Source organism: Megascapheus bottae, chromosome 5 (genome assembly GCF_031878675.1).
Source record: "Megascapheus bottae isolate mThoBot1 chromosome 5, mThoBot2.hap1, whole genome shotgun sequence".
Classification (NCBI taxonomy): domain Eukaryota; kingdom Metazoa; phylum Chordata; class Mammalia; order Rodentia; family Geomyidae; genus Megascapheus; species Megascapheus bottae.
The window spans coordinates 63084635-63107042 of NC_143513.1; the positions used below are offsets into that span (position 1 = coordinate 63084635).

General features: G+C 35.4%; 1 protein-coding gene across 1 annotated transcript in view; it reads left to right on the forward strand.

Moving 5' to 3' along the window:
• Ptprz1 (protein tyrosine phosphatase receptor type Z1) overlaps nt 1-22408 on the forward strand; it is a 154599-nt gene that overhangs the window by 30581 nt on the left and 101610 nt on the right. The window contains exon 2 of the mRNA XM_090333216.1: nt 13748-13813. Within this exon, the coding sequence (XP_090189342.1) occupies nt 13748-13813 (66 nt within the window). The remainder of the gene's footprint in view (nt 1-13747; nt 13814-22408) is intronic.

Consider the following 22408-nt stretch of genomic DNA (forward strand, 5'->3'; position numbering starts at 1 on the left):
TACTATTGTCTTAAATTATTGGATTTTTGGTTGCTTGCTACTTCTTAGATTTGGAAAGCATTATTTTGCTTGAGTAGGAATAACGGTTTGCAAATAAATTTCTGATAGCAACTTGTATTACAAAGGTACATCTCTATTGGTTAAGATCTCAAATATGCTTTAGGTAAAGAAATTATAGCAATGTTCTTTCTTCTTGTCCCTAAATTTCAATTTATGGAGATACAAAGGCAAAGAAAGGCATTGAAATGTGTGTTCAGGTGCTCAGTGAGATTAGCCTGGAAAAAGATCATTGTTGTTATTTACTTTGCCTTTTCTTTTTTTTTTTTGAGAAGAATCCTCAAGGCATACCTTGAATTCAAAGAATTAACTTCATTATAATCATATATCATTTACAAGTATCTCCCTCCCAACCTGTTCCTCCTTTCTTCTATAAATTTTTGTGTTTTTTAATCAATAGTGTTTTGATAGTCATTGTTATTCTGAAGAAGGAAAAAATTTTAAATTGATTAAAATAAGAACATAATGAAATTGTTGGAGGCAATGAAATAAAATCCTCAGTGCTTTCTTCTGGATAGTTTTTACTGGAAACTTGCTACAATCTTAGTGTGGAACTAAATATGACCTAAGATCAGGAACCTTTGTTCATTTACTCACTTGTGCACAGGCAGCATGCTGACTTTACCTAAGAAAATCTTCCCAGGGTTTTCTTACTATATCCGAAAGCACTGCCAGGATTCTCATAATTTGATTGCCCCCCCACCCGGGTTAGGGGGGCGGTTATAGGAACATCTATGAAAGACTGATACAATTACATTAATCTTGGTGGTGGTAGTCTTTTCCCCTAATGAACAGGGCACCCTAGAGCATGACAACATCCTGCATCCTGCATTGCTTTCTAGATTACAGGGGATGGTAAGGCTGTGCCAGAGCGGTATTGTCATCATTTGGGTTTCTCTGGTGTATAACATAAGCTCAAAGCCCTGGACACTTCATGGCCATCGTGTTATTGAGTTGTTACAGAGCAAGGGCGTGGCCAAAAGAGGTCTGCTGCGGTCAACTTGGCAAAGAACAAACCAGAGAGACTTCTTAGAATTTAATCTTCATAAGAAGCAGTCTTTTCCCTTAAATATTCTATGAAGGAAAATACCTGGAGATTGTTGGAGACTTTTTTTTTAATTGAGGGAGGCAGTTCTTCCTGAGGTCATAAAGAGAAAGTTCAAAATAATTTGTACTACACCAGTTGTGATTTTCTCACTTCCCATATGAACTTGGCTGGTGTGCTAAAGAAATTTGGGCATGAGACTATGAGTTTGTGACTGCAAAATAAGGTACATTATGAGATTTTATTAAGGTTAAAATCAGTTTGTCTTTGACATGACATATTCTCCATTGGAAATATTTGCTACTAATGAGGGGATTAAATGCACCATCTATCTGGCAAATATCATGTAACCCTTCTATTAATTACAATAAAAAATATATGAAAAAAAGAATATGCAATTCAGAAGATGTAAACTTCTTTAAAATAGGTTTTCTCTTAACTTAGCAATGGTGTTGTACACAGAAAATTTACCTCCCTGGAGTTACATAAATGGCTCCCCTTGGGCTGTAGTAGGTACTCTTTCTTCTCTAACTACCACCCCCTTCACATTAGACACAGCAGGAGTATGTTAATTATTTTGAGGTGTCCCAGTGGCCTAGTGACTTCAAGGCAAAGTGCCAACACATTCCTATTTTCAACCCAGGCTAAAAATACTACATTAGCTTGCTGAGTCTCTTGACATCATCACAAACAAAACAGTACAAACCTGGAGAGAAAACTTATTTGTTCCAACTGATCTTGCTATTCCAAAATAAGTAATATCCGATCCCCGGCCAGCCATTTGTAAATGTGCATGAAATGTAATTACTAAGTTGTGTGTTCCAAGTCTATTAATTATGTACTAAGTAGGAAGGCTTTATAAATATCTCTAAGTGCAATAAACCTATGTTATCTAAGCAAACAGTATTTTTAAATATCTTCCACTACAGAGAACATTCAAGACTAAGCCAGAATTGGAAAATAGCCTTTGCAACAGACCATGCAAAAGACCAAATGATGTCATTAATCAACAGTGATAAGACTCAAAGAAAAGTGTGTTGTGATTGTTGGTTGAACTGAGTCATTTCTTCTTAGGGCAGACTTGGTGATTTACAGAATGACTTGAACACACTGGATCCAAGGAGAATTCTCTGACCTATATGAGAAAGAATAGAGAAAAATCAGTGCTTGGTAAAGAGTAAAAACAGACTGAGAAGTATAACATCAACCAGAGCAAATAAAATGATTCCAGGGTCCAATAAACTATCAATAGAATTTGAGCAATTTATACTCATTTTATATAAGCTGTGCACTGGAGGGAAATATGATCCAGAATAATAATTACTACCTCATAGTTCATTGGCAGTGACACACCTAAACGAACCAAAAAGCCATAGAATGTATTTTTCCCATTAAGAAAAGAAAATGATGACTTTTATAGGCAGGAGCACTGAAGAGCCAACTCATTAAAATGTCCTCAAAACATTTTTTCACAGTTTCTAATGAGAAAAGTGGTTGTGTGTTGAGAAATGTCTTGAAAAGGTAATCAATAAGACATTGAAAAAAACAGAGTTGTTAAGCTACCTTCAGTCTTTTCTAGTACTAGGAAAGTATACATGTTTTGAATAATATTTTTTTAATTTGCTGTTATTATAGAGCTGATATATGGAGGGGTTGCAGTTACATGAATCAGATGAGTACAGTTCTTTTTGAACTGTATCTCCTCTTCTGTCTCTCTCCCAGTGTTTTTTCTCTTGTCCCCAACCATAAGATGTATAGTTCATTTTCTGCATAGTGTAAAGTGAATACCACTATTGTGTTTATTCATTTTTGTTCCACCTTTTCTATGCCTTCTTTCACCCTCCCAAATATAAACTAACAAATAGGACAATAGAACAAAACAAAAACAAAAAAAGAAACAATGGGCAACTGAAAATGCCTTTTGTTTCATTTTCTTGGAGTTCATTTCATAAATTATCAGTCATTCCTATGTATCTCTTCCGTTGGCCTCAGTATGTAAATTGTCTGGAGTCCTATATAATTTGTCATGTATCACTGTTGTGCATATGTAAATATATAGTATATATGTGAATATATATATATATTAATCATTCAGTGTGTTTACTTGTAGATTTATAGTCTCTGGGCCTTTTGGCATGGGGCAAATCTTTCAAATAAAGACCCAGTATCACAAGAAATCAAGGAAAAACGGCTAAGTGGGATTTATCAAACTGAAGAGCTTCTGCATGACAAAGGACATAGCTTGTAAGATAAATAGAAAGCCTGTAGATTGAGAGAATAGCTATGTATCAGACAAGGGACTCATATCTAAAATATAATGAGACCTTAAATTATTAACCCCCCAAAATAAAACCTTAAAAACTCAACAACCCAATCAACAAATCAGCTAAAAACTTAAAGAGAGGCTTCTCAGAAGAAGAAGAAATAATGGCCAACAGACACAAGAAGTATTCCACATCACCGGTCATAAAAGAGACGCAAATGGAAACAACATTGAGATCCCACCTCACTCATGTTAGAATTATCTTTATCAGGAAAAGTAACAATAGAAAATGCCAAAAAGGAACACAATGGGAAAGTAAATTTATTCAGCCACTGAGGAAAGCAGTATGGAGATTCCTTAAAAGACTAAACACATCTAAATTGGTTCTATATCTTTGCTATGATAAATAGTGCTGCAATGAACATCATTGTGCTAGTGGATTTAGTATGCCCTTGTTTCTGGACAGTTGGGTAAATGCCAAGTAGTGGAATTGCTGGGTTATAGGGGAGCTCTATGTTTAGTCTTTTGAAGAACTGCCATACTGCTCTCCATAGTGATTGAACGAGTTTGCACTCCCACCAACAGTGTAGTAGTGATCCCTCCTGGCCACATCCCCTCCAGCATCTGTTGTTATTAGTTTTCTTGATCCTGGCCATTCTAACTGGAGTGAGGTGAAATCTTAGAGTTGTTTTGATTTGCATTTCTTTTATGACCAGAGATGTCGAGCATTTCTTCATGTGTCTGTAGGCCGTTTTTGTTTCTTCTTCAAAGAAGACTCTCTTTTATGCTTATGGAAATGGCAGCAAAGAGATGTGACTGGCTCAAATTCAGTGTTTAAAAGGACATTCTTCTGACCAAAGAATGAACTAAGAAGAAGTACTCAATACTTGCATGTGTGAAAAAGAGGCAGATCTACTACACTCACCCTGATTTCTCCTAGAAATATTCACCACATTAAGTCATTGTAATGAGCAACAGAATGTGACTTCATCTGCTTTTTAAAGCAGCCAGGCACCAGTGGCTCATACTTGTAATCCAGTTTAACTCAGAGGGCTGAGATCTGAGGATTGCGATTCAAAGCCAGCTGGGCACTAAAAAAATCTGTGAGACTCTTATCTCCAACTAATCACCCAAAAAACACGAAAGTGGCATAGTGTTTCTAGGAGTACAGTGGTAGCCTTGAGCTGAAGAGCTCAGGGACAGTGCCCAGGCCCAGAATCCAATTGAACAAAAAAATGAAAGAAAGAAAGAAAGAAAGAAAGAAAGAAAGAAAGAAAGAAAGAAAGAAAGAAAGAAAGAAAGAAAAAACTGGAAAGTGAAGAAATACTTAGCTCATTAAAAACCATTGGAAAAGTATCAATGATTTATTTTAAAATGTTTCTTATGAGTTATTTCTTCTAGACTAGTAAAAAATAATCAAAATGAATTTAGGACAAAAATGAATTTTTAGTCAGTATCATGGAAAGGAGTCAAGAAAATTTTTCTGCCTGCCTTGCAGTGTGAATCAATACACATACTGACAGTAGTTTTAACATATGGTCCATACCTATTTCAGAAGCAGTTGCCAACACACAAAGCTGCCAGGTTTTCCTCCTTTCTGTACAGGCGCTTCAGTTTCAGCTTAATTTTATCTCTGCAAAAGTGTTCTAGAAATAAAGAACAGATTAAAATAAGGTTATATCAAATTTACACCCGTGTAAATTACATGATTAGTCTGACTCCAAGGCCATTAAGATGATCAGTGAAGTCACTGCATTATGTAGTTTGCTATTGCTGAATTTTAATTGCCTTGGTAAAGGCAAGTACTTAAGTTGTCTATCATATATAGCTTGGCTTATTTCCTAAGTCTAACTTTCAAGTGTTCAGTGATACACTTATATATTTTCTTCTAAAAAAGCACGGGCTTTGACTAGAAAATTCAGAAGAAGAAATGAAAGAGTATTTCAGCTTTTTCTTTACATAACTTCAAAATGCTTGTTCATCACAGATTTGCTTGTAGAATTAGAAACTTGGCTTCAAAGGACATGTATACTTGAAATCTTAAAAAGAAGTGGTACAATCTCACAGAATTCATGGAAAGAATACAAATAAAAATTTAAAAACATATTTATCCTATGTATGAAATGTTGATAAATTATATCATATTTTCAGGTACTTTTTACTATATCAGTGGATATTTTTAAAAACATAATTTACCAGTTTTAGATTATTTCATAGTAAGACTATTACCTAGTCTGATTTTTATCTATTAACATATACTCTACCTGCATAAACATCTTGGAACCTTTGTTCTCTTTCCTGCTAATTATCAAAACATATTTCTGGGAGTAGAATTACTAAGAAAAGGCATGAAAATTTTTAAGACTTTTGATAACTTTTACAAGCTTATTTTCCAAAAAGCTTACATCTCCACCCACCTGTAAATAAAGAACATCTCAAGACTTGTTAATATCAGTTAATTTTTAAATATCAATATTAATAATAGGAGGCTGAGATCTTATGAACATAGCTCAAAGTCACGCAATGAGTTTTTCTCTTCACTTTACCAACAAAAAGCTGAAAGACTGCTAATAGTAGAATGCTAACCTTGAGTAAAAAAGCCAAGTGGAAGCCCCAAATCGTAAGTTTGACCCTAGAACTGGCATACACACAAAGTAGTTGTAATAATAATAACAATCACTTGGTAATCTATCATCAGAAAAATGTTCAATGCTATTTTAATTTCTATGTGTATGCGGAATACAACTGTAACATTTGTATTTACATTAATCAATTGTGTCTCCAGTTTAAAAACTTCTCTGCTACTATTTTTGCCTTCAGTGACTTGTGAGGATTCTAAATGTTTGGAACACATAGCTGCAATTGTTAACAGTTACCAATAACTTTACATTTTTATTTGCATCACCTTAAATGTTTTCCTATTCAAGGTTTAAATGTCATGTATTAAAGTATGAATTTTTTTTTTGCCCATCCTGGGTTTGAACTCAGGGCCTGAGCACTGTCTTTGGGCTTTCTCAAAGCCAGAACTCTACCACTTGAGCCACAGCACCACTTCCAATTTTTTCTATGTATGTGGTACTGAAGAATTGAACCTGGGTCTTTGTGCATGCTAGGCAAACACTCTACCACTAGGCCAAACTCCCAGCCCAAAGTGTGAATATTTTTAATATCTGTTTGAACGCAAGTTATAAATATTCTCATTTATATTTAGTGGTTCTTTTGAAGCTTATTAAAACACATTATTAATCCACTTGCAATTACCTTGATATATATGTGAAATATGATTTTATTTCTTTTTTCATATATCCAGTATTTCTAATGGCTGTTCATTCTTTATACTTTTTTTCTTATCTGCTAGCACTGTTTGCTTTACCATGAGTTAAATTTTTATCTCTATTACACTCAATTTTGACGTTACATACATTCTTCTTGACATACCTGACAATTTGTCTTTCACTAACTACTTAACTAATCACTTATCATTTAACTCTTCTAAGTTATTTTATAAATCATTACAATTCATTTTACAATATCAAATTTAGAATAGTTGTTTTAATTTTTAAAATCCAGAAGCATATGATATAGAAACAGTTAATAACTCAGTGTTTTAAATGAATAACTCCTCCTAACTCATTGTTTTCATTTGTTCACATTTTAATTTTAATAATAGGTCCCCCTTTATTTATTTGTACTTTCCTCTATGGTATGCTTTTTCATGGCAAATGCGGAAGGAATTTTGTATTCTCTCATTGATGGCATCTGGTTGCAAATTGTCTAGAACTTCCTAGAAGATCCAAATCATGCAATGAATGGTACAGCAGATGGTTTTTGCTCTACTCTGTATTGCAGTGAAAACAGAGGAGCCAAAGGCTTCACGGCAACAATCTTATTAGTATTGCTAATAATAGTGCACTATTACTGTATAGACAATAGTTTAGCAGCATAGTATATTGGTACAATGATATATAACACATTACTTCATACTCTGGTTCATTCAGTATTTTCTTTCCACATTTAGCATCACTTTGAGCTCTTTCTTCAAACATATTTTTACACATTATTTCCTATCTGTATTCTCATTATCACTATACATGCTAACAATAGGTTTTTCTCTATAGCAGATCAAATTATCTTTAGTTGTGGATACCAAAATGATCATAGCCTGGCACTGGAGGCTCACACCTGTAATCCTAGCTACTCGGAAGGCTGTGGTCTGAAAATATTGATTCAAAACCATACTGGCCATGAAAGTCAGTGAGACTCTTATCCCCAACTAACCAGCAGAAAACTGGAAGCCTAACTTTGGATCAAAGTTGTAGATAGCTAGCCTTGAAATGAAGAGCTAGTTCCCTTCCCAAGACCCAAAGTTCAAGTCCCACGACTTACAAAAAAAAAAAAAAAAGATCAAAGCACTGAGTCTGAGTTTGTGCCCTCTTGATGTATTCTGGGTATTATATAAGAAATTTGGCTGAAGAAAAGTGGTATTTGACCTCCTAATGACTTTCCTGTATACCTAAAATTCCAGGAGGGCTAGCTTAATCATTCATATTACTTAAGGCCAAGAAATAAATAGTCAATAGTTTAATAGCATAGTATAGTATTACAATGATATGGAACACATTACTTTGTAATCTGGTTCATTCAATGTTTTCTTTCTTTCTTTCCTGCTGAAATTAAAGTTGACTATTAAAACCATCATTTTAGGTAACTATACAAAATATATAGAATGTTAAAAACAGACCTGAATGATGTCACAAATCTTATTCATTATCTTGAGAATGTCAGTATTCTACTATTTTGTGGAAAAGGCAATCAAAGAAATAGTATACTTAAATCAATATAAAGTATAAATCAATATGACTACTTAAAAATACATCTGTGCAAAATCGTGGACTATAATTATCTAGAAGGGAATAGTTTTACAAATGATGACAGAAGAGTATTTATCTATGGTTTTTCTAACTTACTGAAAATAGGCAATTTGTTAGCATGTACATAATTATGTAATAATTATTAATATGCTTAGCAAAGGATTCCTTTAGCTTGAGCAACATGGGTAAAGTATATTAGATTGAAAACATAGGTCTAGGTACAGGAAATGCACTACTTTCCAAGACATGGAGTATTTTGAGCTTTCATTGAAAAGTTTGAATCCATCTAGTAAACATTATTCACAATTCTCAAAATCATCATTGTGTGTGGAATAATAAAATGCAATCACTGAACTCAGAATTTATTATTAACTCTAATAGACACACATGTGAATTGTTCTTACTGCAAAAATGAAATACACACACACACACACACACACACACATAACTAAAAGGAAAGGATCCCTTTGTTCTTCATGTAATTTAATCTTTCCATCTCCTTTATAAATTTAATAATTGGTTCTCAGGTACTTTTTCCTTCCTCCACTTTACCCTTATGTGACAAGGTCACAAACATTCCATATATCTATGGAGTTACCAAAATGAAATTGCCTTGTACAATCAAAGTGTTCTAATTATAAATAATAAGATAAATAAGTAGATCACATGGATCAAAATCTGTTTTATTTTTCAAAATTCCCTCACTACAATAATAAAAGCTAATGTATTACTGTTAAATTTTAATACTTTTGTTTCTAAACCAATGCAGAGAAAAGAAAAACATTGAAACGCTTCTGTCTAACCACCAATATAGTTGAAATTAGAAAACATGTATTTAGGGGAGAAATAATGTTTGTAATTTTTAAAACAGTTTTAAGGATTTTGGTTACATTGGTAGTGATTAATATCAAAACAATGTCTGAAATGTTACTGTATCCCACAGGTGCCATATTATCTGAATTATCATAATTAGCTAAATCGTATTTCTCCAGTGTTTGTGCATATACTAAGTAACAGTTCATTTTTCATGAATAGGCTACATGATAACTTATTTTGACTGTAACCCAATCTTTACCACCGAATAATGAGAAAATACACAGAGAAAATCTACCAGTTAACAAATTATTCTTTAGTAGAAAATATTATGCATATGAACTATACTGATATTTCATGAGCAACTTTAATTTTACTTGAAAAATTTGCTAATCACAGTTTTGATTTAAATCATTGGTTCATGACTTCAACTTTCTTATCAAACAGAGAAAGACAATTACAACAGTATATTTCAAACTTAAGTTTTTGATAGTAGGTGATGTGTCAGCAGGTATTCTTTTTTATATATTTTTATTGTAATTAATAGAATGGTTATATTATATTCACCAGATAGAAGGTGCATTACTTCACATTCATTGATACCCTTTCTCATGTCTTGGTCCCCATTTCCCTCCTCCCAGCCCCGCCCCTCATTTTCTTTTCTTCCCTTCCCTTTACCATTTCAAATAACCAAATATGAATATATACAATATATCAGATAACCAGGTGAAATACTGTAACAATATGAAATAACCAAGGGACAGCAGAAGAGATAAGAGATAACATAGTACATTAAAGACAACAATCACTCATTATATGGCTTTTGTTTCTATATCCTGGAAGTCCTTTCATTTAGCTTCATTCTGTATGGCCTTAACTATCTAGAGTTTTGTTCTATTGTAAATCTCTGCTAGGAGAGTCCAAGGTTTCTACTGATTATGGCAAATGAGGGAAACCATTGAGCCTATGTTCCTTTGAGTCTGGCTTATTTCACTTAATATGATTTTTTCTAAGTCTTTCCATTTCCTTACAAACGGGGAGATGTCGTTCTTTCTGTCAGCAGCATAGAATTCCATTGTCTATAAATACCACATCTTGTTGATCCACTCATCAACTTAGGGACATCTGGGTTGGTTCCATATCTTTGCTATGGTAAATTGTGCTGCAATGAACATCGTTGTGCTAGTGGATTTAATATGTCCTTGTTTCTGGATGCTTGGGTAAATGCCTAGTAGTGGAATTGCTGGGTCATAGGGGAGTTCTATGTTTAATCTTTTGAGGAACTGCCATACTGCTTTCCATAGTGTCAACAGGTATTCTTGTACCAATAGCTAATCCTTTTTTAAATGAATGATCCTTCCTTCCTTCATCATCCTTCCTCTATCTTGAAGTTTCCTTTCCCAATGACCATTGTATTTCTTCTCCCATTCACACTTCAGGCACTTTTTATAATTTTGATGTGGTTCTATGTGATGATTTTGTCAGACTACTGCTGCTATAATCTGTACTAGGATCTAACAAAATGTTGAATCAAAAAATATAGGCTAAGTGCACAATCAAAAGTGATTTTATAATTTAATTTGCCAATAATGTGTTTAGTAGGAAATGAATATTTATATTTTTACTTGTGAATAAAATGGTTAAAAAATCTTAAGGAATATATTAATGGTGATTATCAAGGTGTTTTTCTTTATATAAGCATAAGGAAAAATAAGTATATATGTTGGCATGAGTACGCACACACACACACACATTCCAATTATGTAGGTGGTTATAGTACATATAAGATGGGATAGATTGAAGTAGTAATGTTTAATAATACCTGAAATAATGTAAACCAAATTTCTCAGTTTGTAGAACTTAGAGTAACATTTAAAAGATCTGTTCATATACGTATTCATGGTGCCATTCCTTTCCAAAATTACTTTCCTACTTTTATCACTTTAAAATAGCTTGACAAGCCGGGGGGGGGGGGAGGGATATGGGGACCGTGTCATGAGAAAGAGTATCAATGTTTGTGAAGTTACGTACCTTCTATCTGGTGAATATAATGTAACCCTTCACAATAAAAAAATATTCAAAAATACAAAAATAAAATAGCTTGACAAATAAAACTAGTAAGTAGAAACAAAATAAAACCTAAAAAACTAAATCTACTCCTAGTCCCCAAAAGACTATTCTTTATTATGTTAATGGATTTTATAATGTGTAAACACTGGCATAAATTATACTTCATGTAGGATTTGCAGGTTTTCATACTATGTAACACCACTGGTGTGGGGAGGAGGAATGAACCCAGATGCTTTTTTCTTGTTCACTGAAGCTATCAGAGCTCATCCATCAGAGCTCTAAGTAAAGTGGGTACTCTCTCATGCCCAGACTCTGTGTAATTAACATATGAATGTGTAACGGATTGTATAAAGGAACATAAAGGAATTGAAGAGAGCTACAACACCTGGGATCTCTTACTGAGAAAGCTTTCCTAATGTAATTGGAAACCCAGTGCAATGCTTATGATGTAGTGATAAAATCCTACAAACAAGGCTGATAGTTTGCTCTCAACTTTTAGGATACATCTTTAAAACATCATTTACTTCAATGTCACACTTGTTAAATTCAGGTTTTGTGTGATATCTAATCTGAGGCCATGAAAGTGTATGTGTATATAAAAATGTCTTACATTTGAAAAATGTTTACTTTAAGATATATGAAGCTAAATGCCAGTGCCACATGCCTGTAATCCTAACACTCAGGAAGCTGAGATCTGAAGATTGTGGTTCAAAGCCAGCCATGGCAAAAAAAAAGTCTGTAAGAGTCTTATCTCCAATTAACCATCCCCCAAAGTCAGGAGCAAAACTGCCTAAAGTGTTAGAGTGCTAGCCTTGATAAAAAACAAAACAAAAACAAAAAAACTCAGGTACAGCACCCAGATCCTGAATTCAAGCCCCAGAACTGAAACTAATAGTAGTAATAGTGGTAGTAGTAATATATGAAAAGATGACAATAAACCCTTTCTCTGTGATTATAGTAAGGTTTCAGGGGGAAATGCCAGTTGGTGGAATCCAGTAGACAATATAGTCAATTCTATAGTTTATTTATCCAAATGATTCCTGCAAATGAACCTATGGCCCTTTTTTATTTGTTTTGTTTTGTTTCTCTGGAAAGCAGGCATGTCCATAGGAGTTTCTGCAAGAAAAGCTGTTCCAATCTTGTATAAATTGTTGGTCAAAATCAGTGCAGTATGATGCAGGAATTGTACACTCACTTTTCTCATTGCTACCTATAAAAAACACTTACATTTCTGTGGTATAATGATCTTATCTTTAAAATTGGAATTATTTCTTTTTCTAAAAGTATGGATTAAATAATCTCTTAGGACCTTCCTAACATTCAGTTATGTGTATGCCTTTATCATAAAGAAGCACCTGTCCTCAGAATTAACTTACTCTTAAATGATTTTTTTTTTGCCAGTCCTGGGATTGAGCTCAGGGCCTGAGCACTGTCCTTGGATTTTCTCAAGGCTAGAGCTCCACCACTTGAGCCTCAGCACCACTTCCGGCTTTTTTCTATGTATGTGGTACCGAGGAATCGAACCCAGGTATTCATGCATGCTAGGCAAGCACTCTACCACTAGGCCAAACTCCCAGCCCATTAAATGATTTTTCTTTTATAAGGCAACCATATTAGTAGAATAAATAATAAATCTAGTATTTTTAAGTGAAAAAGTGACTGTTTACAGCAGCATTTTTGTCATAAAACAAAAGTATAATCAACCCAAGTATACATTGACTAGACAACTAAAATGTAGTCTATACATTATAAAAAATGCACCAGAAAAATTTATATAAACCAGCAAACTTTGAATTAAAGATGATTGCAATAGTAAAGAGAAACCAGAGCCACATCATCATTCTGTGTTAGAAGCAGTAAGGTTTCTTAACGAATGAAATAGTGGGGTCTTTATCCAAGAGAATAAAAGGATAATCTAAAAAGAAAAACCAGGGCAATAATGTGCCCTAGTGGTAGAGTAGCTGCCTAGCATGTATGAAGCCCTGGGTTCAATTCCTCAGTACCAAATACACAGAAAAAGCTGGAAGTGGTACTGTGGCTAAAGTGATAGAGCACTAGCCTTGAGAAAGCCCAAGGACAGTGCTCAGGCCCTGAGTTTCAGCTAGGACTAGGAAAAAAAAAAGAAAAACCACAGTACCGCATTGTGTACCTATATGGAGTGCAATCATGTGCACGTGTGCACGTCACCTCAACAGAACCTTGGTTTATGAATGTGTAATGACCCACTAGTTCATTGATAACCCATTTGTAGCTCTTTGTACAGGAGCAGTTCTGTCAACACTGATCATGTTCTAAACACATCCTGCAAAGATTTCTGTTATCCACAGTGGAGTGAAAGGGAGTGTTAATGTGAACATAGTCTGGGATGAAGGGACAGGGCATGTAGGCATGGCTCCAGGGAAAATTTTGAAGTTTGCAGTAAACCTTGACTTCCATCTATTTTCCCTTTGTTAGCCTTGCCCCATGCTAAGCAAGCAAACTGAACACAGGCTGTGAGTTCAAAGCCTAGTATTACAAATAAAAGGGAATATTCCATGTATGGTATGAAAAGATTGGGTATCTTGTACCTTTCAAGATGTATACACGTAGTTTTCTAGCTATTAATCATTGATTTTTCTTTGTTTATAGATTGGGCTTATGGATACTACAGACAACAGAGAAAACTTGTTGAAGAGATTGGCTGGTCTTACACAGGTAAACATATCCCTCAAATAAGGAGATTCAGCAGAAAATGTCATTGCATTTATTTCTTTGTTTGTTTGAGATTGAACTCTGGAGATAAATGCTCTCTCCTTGAGTTTTTTGTACTTGAGGCTAGTGCTCTACCCCTTGAACCATAGCCCAACCTACAGCTTTTTGTGGTTAATGGGAGATAAAAGTCTCATAGGCTTTCTTGTGGGCTGGCTTCAAACTACAAACCTCAGATTTCAGCCTCCTGAGTAGCTGGGATTACAGACATGACCCATAGGCCATGACCCATATTAGCTTATAGTTATTGTTCCAAAGTTGACCCACAAAAAATATTTGAATAGTGAAACTCAGCTCAATTCAGTTTAGTTAACAACGAATTTGCCTTCAGTGATTAAAGAATACATGAATTATTTTTGCCTGACTCATTAATTTTGTTCTGAACAGAGAACTCAGATATTTACCAGAAATATATGAATAGAACCAAAGGCAAACTTTCATGAACCATCGACTCCCTTTCAAACCCCAAATCAGAAGATGGGCCACCTACAGCCCAGGCTGGGGAGGGTTGCATTTCTTGGCACTCCAACAAAGACAGATATTTGCTGACCAGGGAAGTGCCAGTGTCAGTGCCACACATCTGTCCCAGGCCCCAGGACAGCTGGATGTGTACCTGCCCAGATGAGAGCAGACTCACCAGTGGGTTTCAGTGGCCATAATGCTGATTGTGCCTTTCACTGTGTGAACTCCAATTATCCTAAAATAATATTATTATCTTCTTAAGGAGGCTGTCTTTTCCAGGGGCCAATTTAGCATACACATGACACCTGTAGAGTGCCCAGGCTTTATTGTGTGCAAGAACAATGCTAGTTCTATCCTTTGTGATCAGAATCTAGGGCCTGCTGACTTTAGCTTCTTTTGGGAACCTTCCAGTGATCAAAGGGATTGAAATCATTGAAAAGAGCCATTTTCTGGCTAGGTGGGGAGATTACAAATCTCAAAGAGGAATATGCCAGAGTGGAGGCAAGGGCAGACGCTGACTACTCTTAAAAGTTTACTAAAGTCTTCATCTCTCTCCCTCCCTCTCTCCCTCTCTCTCAGTGTGACTCTACTTATATTAACATTTACCATTAGGTTAAAAAATATTCCTAGAACATCTGAGGATCCCAGGAAATGACTAATGAAAAGGATATTTTACAGCTGTTTAGTTTCAACTGAACATGACTTGTTATTTTGTCTGAATTCAAAGAGCATCAGAGAAAACAAGCAAATGAAATCCTTTATCAGAATGAGAGTGTCTCTCTCAAGAAATCAAGGCAAATGTATAGTCCATGGATTAGGCACTCTAAAGGTTATCATGTTGTTTTTAATATAAGTATTTAAAGGTGGGGTGGTATTTATAATGCCATGCTTATTACCCACCCAGAAAGTAAAGAGCCATGCTTCCTATGTAAAGTTTCCAACTAAATTATTGCTAAAACTCTTACATAGAACTAATTAATTAATGAATGGCCTAAGTAAATTGCTCTCAACTGTTAGCATGTAATAGTTTATGCTGTTGAGCTATAGGTTTGTGTTCTTATATTGTGTTATTGAAATTCATCAAGTTAGTCATAATCTTGGAAACAATGAACTGAGTGTGTATACATACAGAATTTTATTAAACTTGTGATGTTGACCATAGTGGCGCATACCAGTAACCAAAGAGTAGGATGTGGAAGGAGGATCATGAGTTTAAGACCAGGCTGGACTGCACTTTATTGAGTGTTATCTCATGCCTGTAATGTAAGCTAATCAGGAGGCTGAGATCTGAGGATCATAGTTTGAAGTCAGCCCGGGAAGGAATGTCCATGAGGCTCTTATTTCCAATTAACCATCAAAAAGCAGGAAATGGAATTGCAGTTCATGTAGTAGAATGCTAATTCTGAGCACAAAAAGCTCAGGAATAGTGCCCAGGGCCAGGACTAGTACACACACACACACACACACACACACACACACACACACACACACACTTGTAAGTGTATCACAACATCTTTCAGTTAAGTACATTCATCATGCTACATAAGTCATTTTAAATGTATGACACATCAATTATTATTCAATGGACTCTCTTATGCTGAGGTTTGTTCATCGCAATTATACATAAACGATTGTCATAGGTACACAGCAATTCAAACCCCTACTAAGTACCAGATGGGTGGAGAAACAGAGGTTAGTGAAGCTTGCCCTTCTAATTGTGCTTTTACATAGATTAAAAGCACTTTTTCATTTAGAATGGATGCTATAATTATGTTAAGAAATGACAGGGTTGGTCAACAGTTCCATTTTTAAAGTTGCATGTGTCACCCTGACAAAAGAGGGAGTTGTAAGTTTGTGAATGTCTTCACAAACAATACAGTTCTACCCATAGTAATTTCATTCCACTTATGGCTCCTGCATAATGAATTTCTTCCTTCCCAGTTCCTACATTTTTATGACAATATCAAAACAAAGGAAAAAAGAATACCCAAGCCATTGTGCTTAGGTTTTTAATGTCACAAATACATAGAGTCAAGATATTTTAGGCTTTAAAACTCCTTTTCATTTGTTAGATCTTTGACTCAAACCTTGAGTTATGGCTTAAAAAAAAAACTGTCCATTGAGGAACTGCCATACTGCTTTCCAAAGTCAATATACTCTGAAAACTGCTCCATTCTTAGTAGTTTCTGCTAAAATGTACACTTTGTTTCCTATACTCCTAACATGTACCATACTATTTTAATTTTTACCATTCTTTAAGACAACATGGAAATGGAATTTTTTGCACTGATATAGTCTCAGGTGTTCTGACATGCAAACAACTGAACTTTAGTGAAGTAGTCCCTTGGGCTTGGGTCAGGAAATATGACTGCTCTGGCTACACATGAATCACTGTTAAACTTGGTTTGATTTACTCCAGGATGAAGTAGGCTTTAAATACAGAACTGATCCTCTTTCCTGAAATAAAATGTCTTTTCACCCTTATAGAAGAGAAAAAGTGTTTTTCCTATTTCTTCAGGAAAGCAAAAGAGCCATGCTATAAGGTTGGATAACATATGAGTTGGAGTTTGGTTCTGTTTTCAATACAGTTTGGTTTAGTCTTTTCTTTCTCTTAATTTAGGAAAAAATAAGACAAACTTAAAGAAAATCTGATTCCATATAGAATAGCAATGAGTTTCTGGCTTCCTCAGGTATTTTTTTTCTTCAAGAATCTGGAATAGATGTTCAATGTATTTCATTTTCTTCTGTGATTCACTCCTCCACATATTTAAAAGATTGGATCATTTCCATACCCACCATTATAGGAGTATAAATGACAAAACAAAACATAGTTCAGCTCCAAAATATTACTTATATAATTATCCCACTTGTATGCAAAAGCATGTCTTTACATAGGAATGGAAGAGAGGCATGGGGAAAACACCAGCCAATTGGCCTATGTTCCCCTGGAAACTGAGTCTGGAAGTCACTAGAGCAAATCCTAGTTTTACTATACACAGTCACACTGGACAAAAATATTTTGTGACACATTTTTCTATTACACAATATTTTCAAATAAGCTGGATTCATTTTTGTTATGATGGACAAGGTAGTTAGATAATATCTACAACTTGGTGTCTTTACTCATCAGGACAGAGGTCTCTGCGTCTGATTGTCAGTGACAGAGCATCACCCACCGCCAGTCAGAGCACAGCCAGGGTTGTCATACTGTCATCATCACAGACCTGCAGACTACTCGGGCTGCCAACTATTGCATTTCAGTTTGATCATCTGTGAAAACATTTCAGTAATGCCTACCTGATTGTGGATTAGGTAAATGGTTCTTATTGTCAGAAGAAAACTCTTTGAGCAAGGACTATACATCACAAATCCAATTGGATTATTAGCTGTCAGTGCCTTAACTTGAGTCCAAATAGTTTGAACAAGCCTGGACACATCGAATAATCTTGCAAGAGGATTTAGAAGTATTTAGATCTGCTTGAATTTATATTACAGGCAAATATTGCCTATTATATGTGTATTTTATAATTCACCATAACAAAGCCAGTCACACCTGTGAGCCCAGATGTTTATTAAGGTGGAGACGGAAAGATAGTGAGTTCAAAACTAGCTTGGGTAAACCTCTTAGATGTAACATCACGAATGGAATGGTGGGAGGAGTGGCTTAGAAGAGCAGTGTTAGCAAGGGCAAGCCCTAAGTTTAATCATCAATTCTGACAAAAGAAAGACATTTGAAACAGTTTACCCAAGAGTTATATTCTTATACTACTTTGCCAGTGCTACTTGTAATGATAAAGGCTGGATGTGGTTGAATTAAATAACTGAAAGCTCAACCTTATTTGCACCATATATTTGAAAATTGCTAAGTAAGCAGAGTTGCAGTGTTGAGGTAGTTGCATGTGAGTAAGTTCACTGGGACTCTGTGTATACATATTTCAAAACAACGGACACATACGATTTTTGTTGATTAAAGGTAAAACATTGCTTTAATTTTTTGTGTGTAACTATGTCTTACTATAGGGTTTACGTTTTTCAAAAAGATATGTGTAGAATGTCACTGCAGTTAAATAATCATTGCTTCTTTTGCCAAATGGTAATCTAATGTGGTTTCCCCAATGTGGTAGTCACACTTTTCATCTCTGTTGCCAAACACATTGGAAAACAATGAAAGATAGAAAAGGAAATGTTTTGATCTACGGTTTGAGAAGTTTCAGGCCATCTTCCTTGACTCCACTGATTCTGGGGCTGTAGTGAGGCAGAACTTCATGGTGAGAAGATTGGGCAATGGCTGCTCACCTCTTGCAGACAGGAAGTAAGGAGAGGGGTAGGAATCCTGACCAGGAATAACCTTGTCATATCCTAGTGACCCATTTCCTGTACTCTTACCTCCAAAACCTTATACCACCACCACCATAAATAATACCTCAGGTGGAGATCAAATGTTCAACACATGAATCTTTAGGGATTGGGCTTGGATCATATCAGCCAGTGAATGGTTAAAATTGCACTGATGCTGTATTGATTCAAGTCAGCCTGCATATAGCATCTAATGGTTTTCAGCTGATTGAAGTCTGCATAGCTCAGGAGAAGTCCTGGCTGATTCTCCTTCAGTTTGTGCTCATACATTTCAGGCTCTATGTCCAGGTGTGTTGTGCTGTTTCTCTAATAGATAACCTCATTTCACCATTGATGTTCCTTACTCTGGGTGACCATGGCATAGATATAGCAAAATGGAAAAGGAAAAACATGATTATATGGTTAATATTTTAAAGTCTTAAGATTAGGGAGTAGCTCATATGATTTAATCAAATTTACTTTGATATGTAAAGCTTTCAGGAAAAATACCATCACAATAATTTTAAGTTTGATCTATGCTACCCTTGTATTTTATGTATAAATAAAAGCCAAGTATAAAACTTACTACCTTTCACTTTCCTGTGTTATCTATATGGTAATTCTGTTATCTATATGGTAATCCTTTTAAACCAGGGATTTTCAAATTGAGTAAAGATGAAAACTATGTAAATGATTTGCTTCTTCAATTTAGAATCATATTTCATTAAGTGAAATGTTTTAGAGATTGAATCCCAAAGCTGATTTTGAAATACAGTCAAGTGTGTTTAGAGCTGGTGGATTTTATTACCTCTGTCTCCTAGGAGACATTTCTCTCTCTCTCTCTCTCTCTCTCTCTCTCTCTCTCTCTCTCTCTCTCTCTCTCTCTCTCTCTCTCTCTCCCTGCTATGTCGTCTACTTTGTTCAGCTAACAGACCCCTTTAACTGGGCTGGAGCTAGGATTTCTTCTAACTGGAATTCCAGGACTCACAGAAGTCTTTGATGGCCTCTGATGACCATCATCCAAACTGTAATAGACTATTTTGGGATCTTCCTAATTAGTGGGATATTTTGATACATCTGTAAAATCCTTTCCTCAGATTGCATAATCCTAGTTTTCCAGGAGATGACAAGGATACTTAGGTTCTGATCATACCAGGGTTCTGGACTTGCAATGTGGAGATCCCAGGCAAAGACAACAAAGATTCCTGCAGAACAGGCATAGTAATGGAGGAGGGAAGGCCAAGCAACAGAAACAGAGTGCAGAAAAAAGCCTAGTGTCACTAGGATCGGGGTGATGCGCTTGGCTATTCAATTGGGTTGATCCCCACCTAGAGAGACCCTCATTCTTGAATCCCTACAACACTATGTCCAGTAAGCAAAAGAGCCCAAGAAAATCTACCATTGAGGCTTTTTCTGAAAGAAACGTACATGAGAAGATACAGATACTAGAGATTCCATGACAGGCATGTGGAACAGGCTAGGGGAGGGCAAAAAGCATCTAGTCAATTGAATGACTTCACAGGGCCATGTGCTAACAGATGGTCTCCAGCAAAGAGCAATGTGTTGGACTTATAATCAGATTTGTGTTTACATGGGTAAATTTTATCTAGTCACTTGTGATGGCAAAGAGAGAGAGAGAGACCATTCTCTGGCAGAGGAGCCAGTGTAGAATAAGGCTATCGATTCCTCTCTGGTCTGTTTCTCTCTCTCAACGCTGAGATCTAGGAAGTATGCAGATCTAAGTCATTATCTTAAGCACGTCATATAGCTTGTAAATGTCTAACATATGTAATGAAAACAACTTCACTTATTTCCCATTATTAAGATATGTTCATTTAGGAAACATGTTTATGTATGTGTGTATATTTGAAAGAATCGCTAGAATTTTATACTTGAAAAGTAACTGATATCGATCTCTTCTTTGGAGGAAAATCTAATTAAACACAAATCATATCAAAACCAGAAAGGCAGTAGAAAAACAACAGCTTTATTAGGAGATAAGTAGTAAATTCATGTAGTAGTTTTCATACGCAATACCAACTAAGAGATTGCAAAGGCAGAATGGTATCTCTCCCCTTTCTACAGTTGACAGAAATGGCTTATTACATACACGTTCTCAAGAGAAACAATAGCAAGTCCCCATATAGGAGGAGTAACTCTGATCACACAGTTTATCCAGAGTTTACCTGGCCAGTTGAGTGACTGTGTTTCTATTGGCCTTACCAAAAGGTAAAAACAAACCTCTTCTCTTAAGGAGAGACATAGTTGTAGAAGTTAGAACTGGTCTCCTGCAGAATGTTGCGTCAACTTCCCAGCTGCCTGTATTTTGAAAAGATGGCTCCAGAATCCTTGAAAAAGACATCTTAGGTCTTAAACCAAGGTGAGACCTACCCAATTTTTGAAAAGATTGATATCCATTTCAAAAAAGAGGAGAAATTACTTACAGTGATCCATCTTCTAAAAAAAATGGCTCTAAGTAATGGAAAGGGAGAAACCACTTTCATATTTTCAACTGGAAGAATTAAGGCCTTCTTTACTTTTAGTCATCCTTACCCTTGTAATTATCTTTCTTGTTATTCCTTAGCCTCTTACTACATGCATTGCTTTCTGACTGCATTTATCATAGTAATATTTCTTTCTAGGCAACTGTTCTAGGTGAGTGTCTTTCTAGGCCAAGATTGAACAACGGAAACCATAGTCTTCTATTAGGACAGCTTTCTTCACTGTATCCTGATGCCTAAAACAGAGCCTTGTATACAGTAGGTACTCAATACACATCTAGTAATTATTGATTTCTTTCCACCAGTGTCACTGGGGCACAGGATTTAACTTCCTAGGAGAGGAGTTCTGACTAGCAATCATCATTTCAGGGGACCATTCCAGCTCCTTCTTGCAAAACAATAAAATAAAATAAAGAAAAGAAAAAGAGAAAAAATCGATATATACAAAGTAACTGAGTAGATGCAAAGCAAGCTTTATCATATATGAGAGTGTGAAATCCTAACCACTAAACTACCAGGACTCTAGCATATCTGAGAGGAAAACCTGAAAACCTCCCTTTTGTCTTTTGCCACTTGGAAATTGAATCCATTTCATTCCCACCTAGAATCAGAGGCCAAGGGAAAATGTGAGTGGCTTAGGTATCTTTTACCAGTGGGAAACAAGGAGTGGTGTTGGAGGCCTTTAATGTGGCCTGTCTAGGCTCACATGTGTTCTCCTTTTTTTTGGAGAGGGGATGTTTTTATTTTCAAATATTTATGTATCCTTCGTTTCATTTTTAATTTTTTATTACCTGTAAGTAGATGTACAACAGAGTTGTCATTTAACAAAGCAGCTTATGAATGTATCTTGATCAATGTCAACCCTGTCAACATTTTCATCCATCTCCCCCCATCTACCTCTCCCTCACTCTTCTAAATGAGCATGTCACATTGTTTTATTTTCACAAATTATGTATAATTTTACAATTTAAAAGCCCTAAAGTTTGTTCTTTGAGGAAAGCTGCATGAAGATATTGAGAGCCCTTAGATATTTTGAGAAGATATTTGGTGAACCTATATGCATACTCTTTGACAAAGGAAAGGTTAGCATTGAGCTATTAGTTTAATTTGTGCTCTGTGAATTTATAACCTGGTCCAGGCACTGTATTAGCCATTAGGGTTACAGAAATAAATTTAAAAATCCACAAGCATGGAAAAATAGTCATAACAAAATATTATTTCAAAAAGCATACCATAGTTGCAG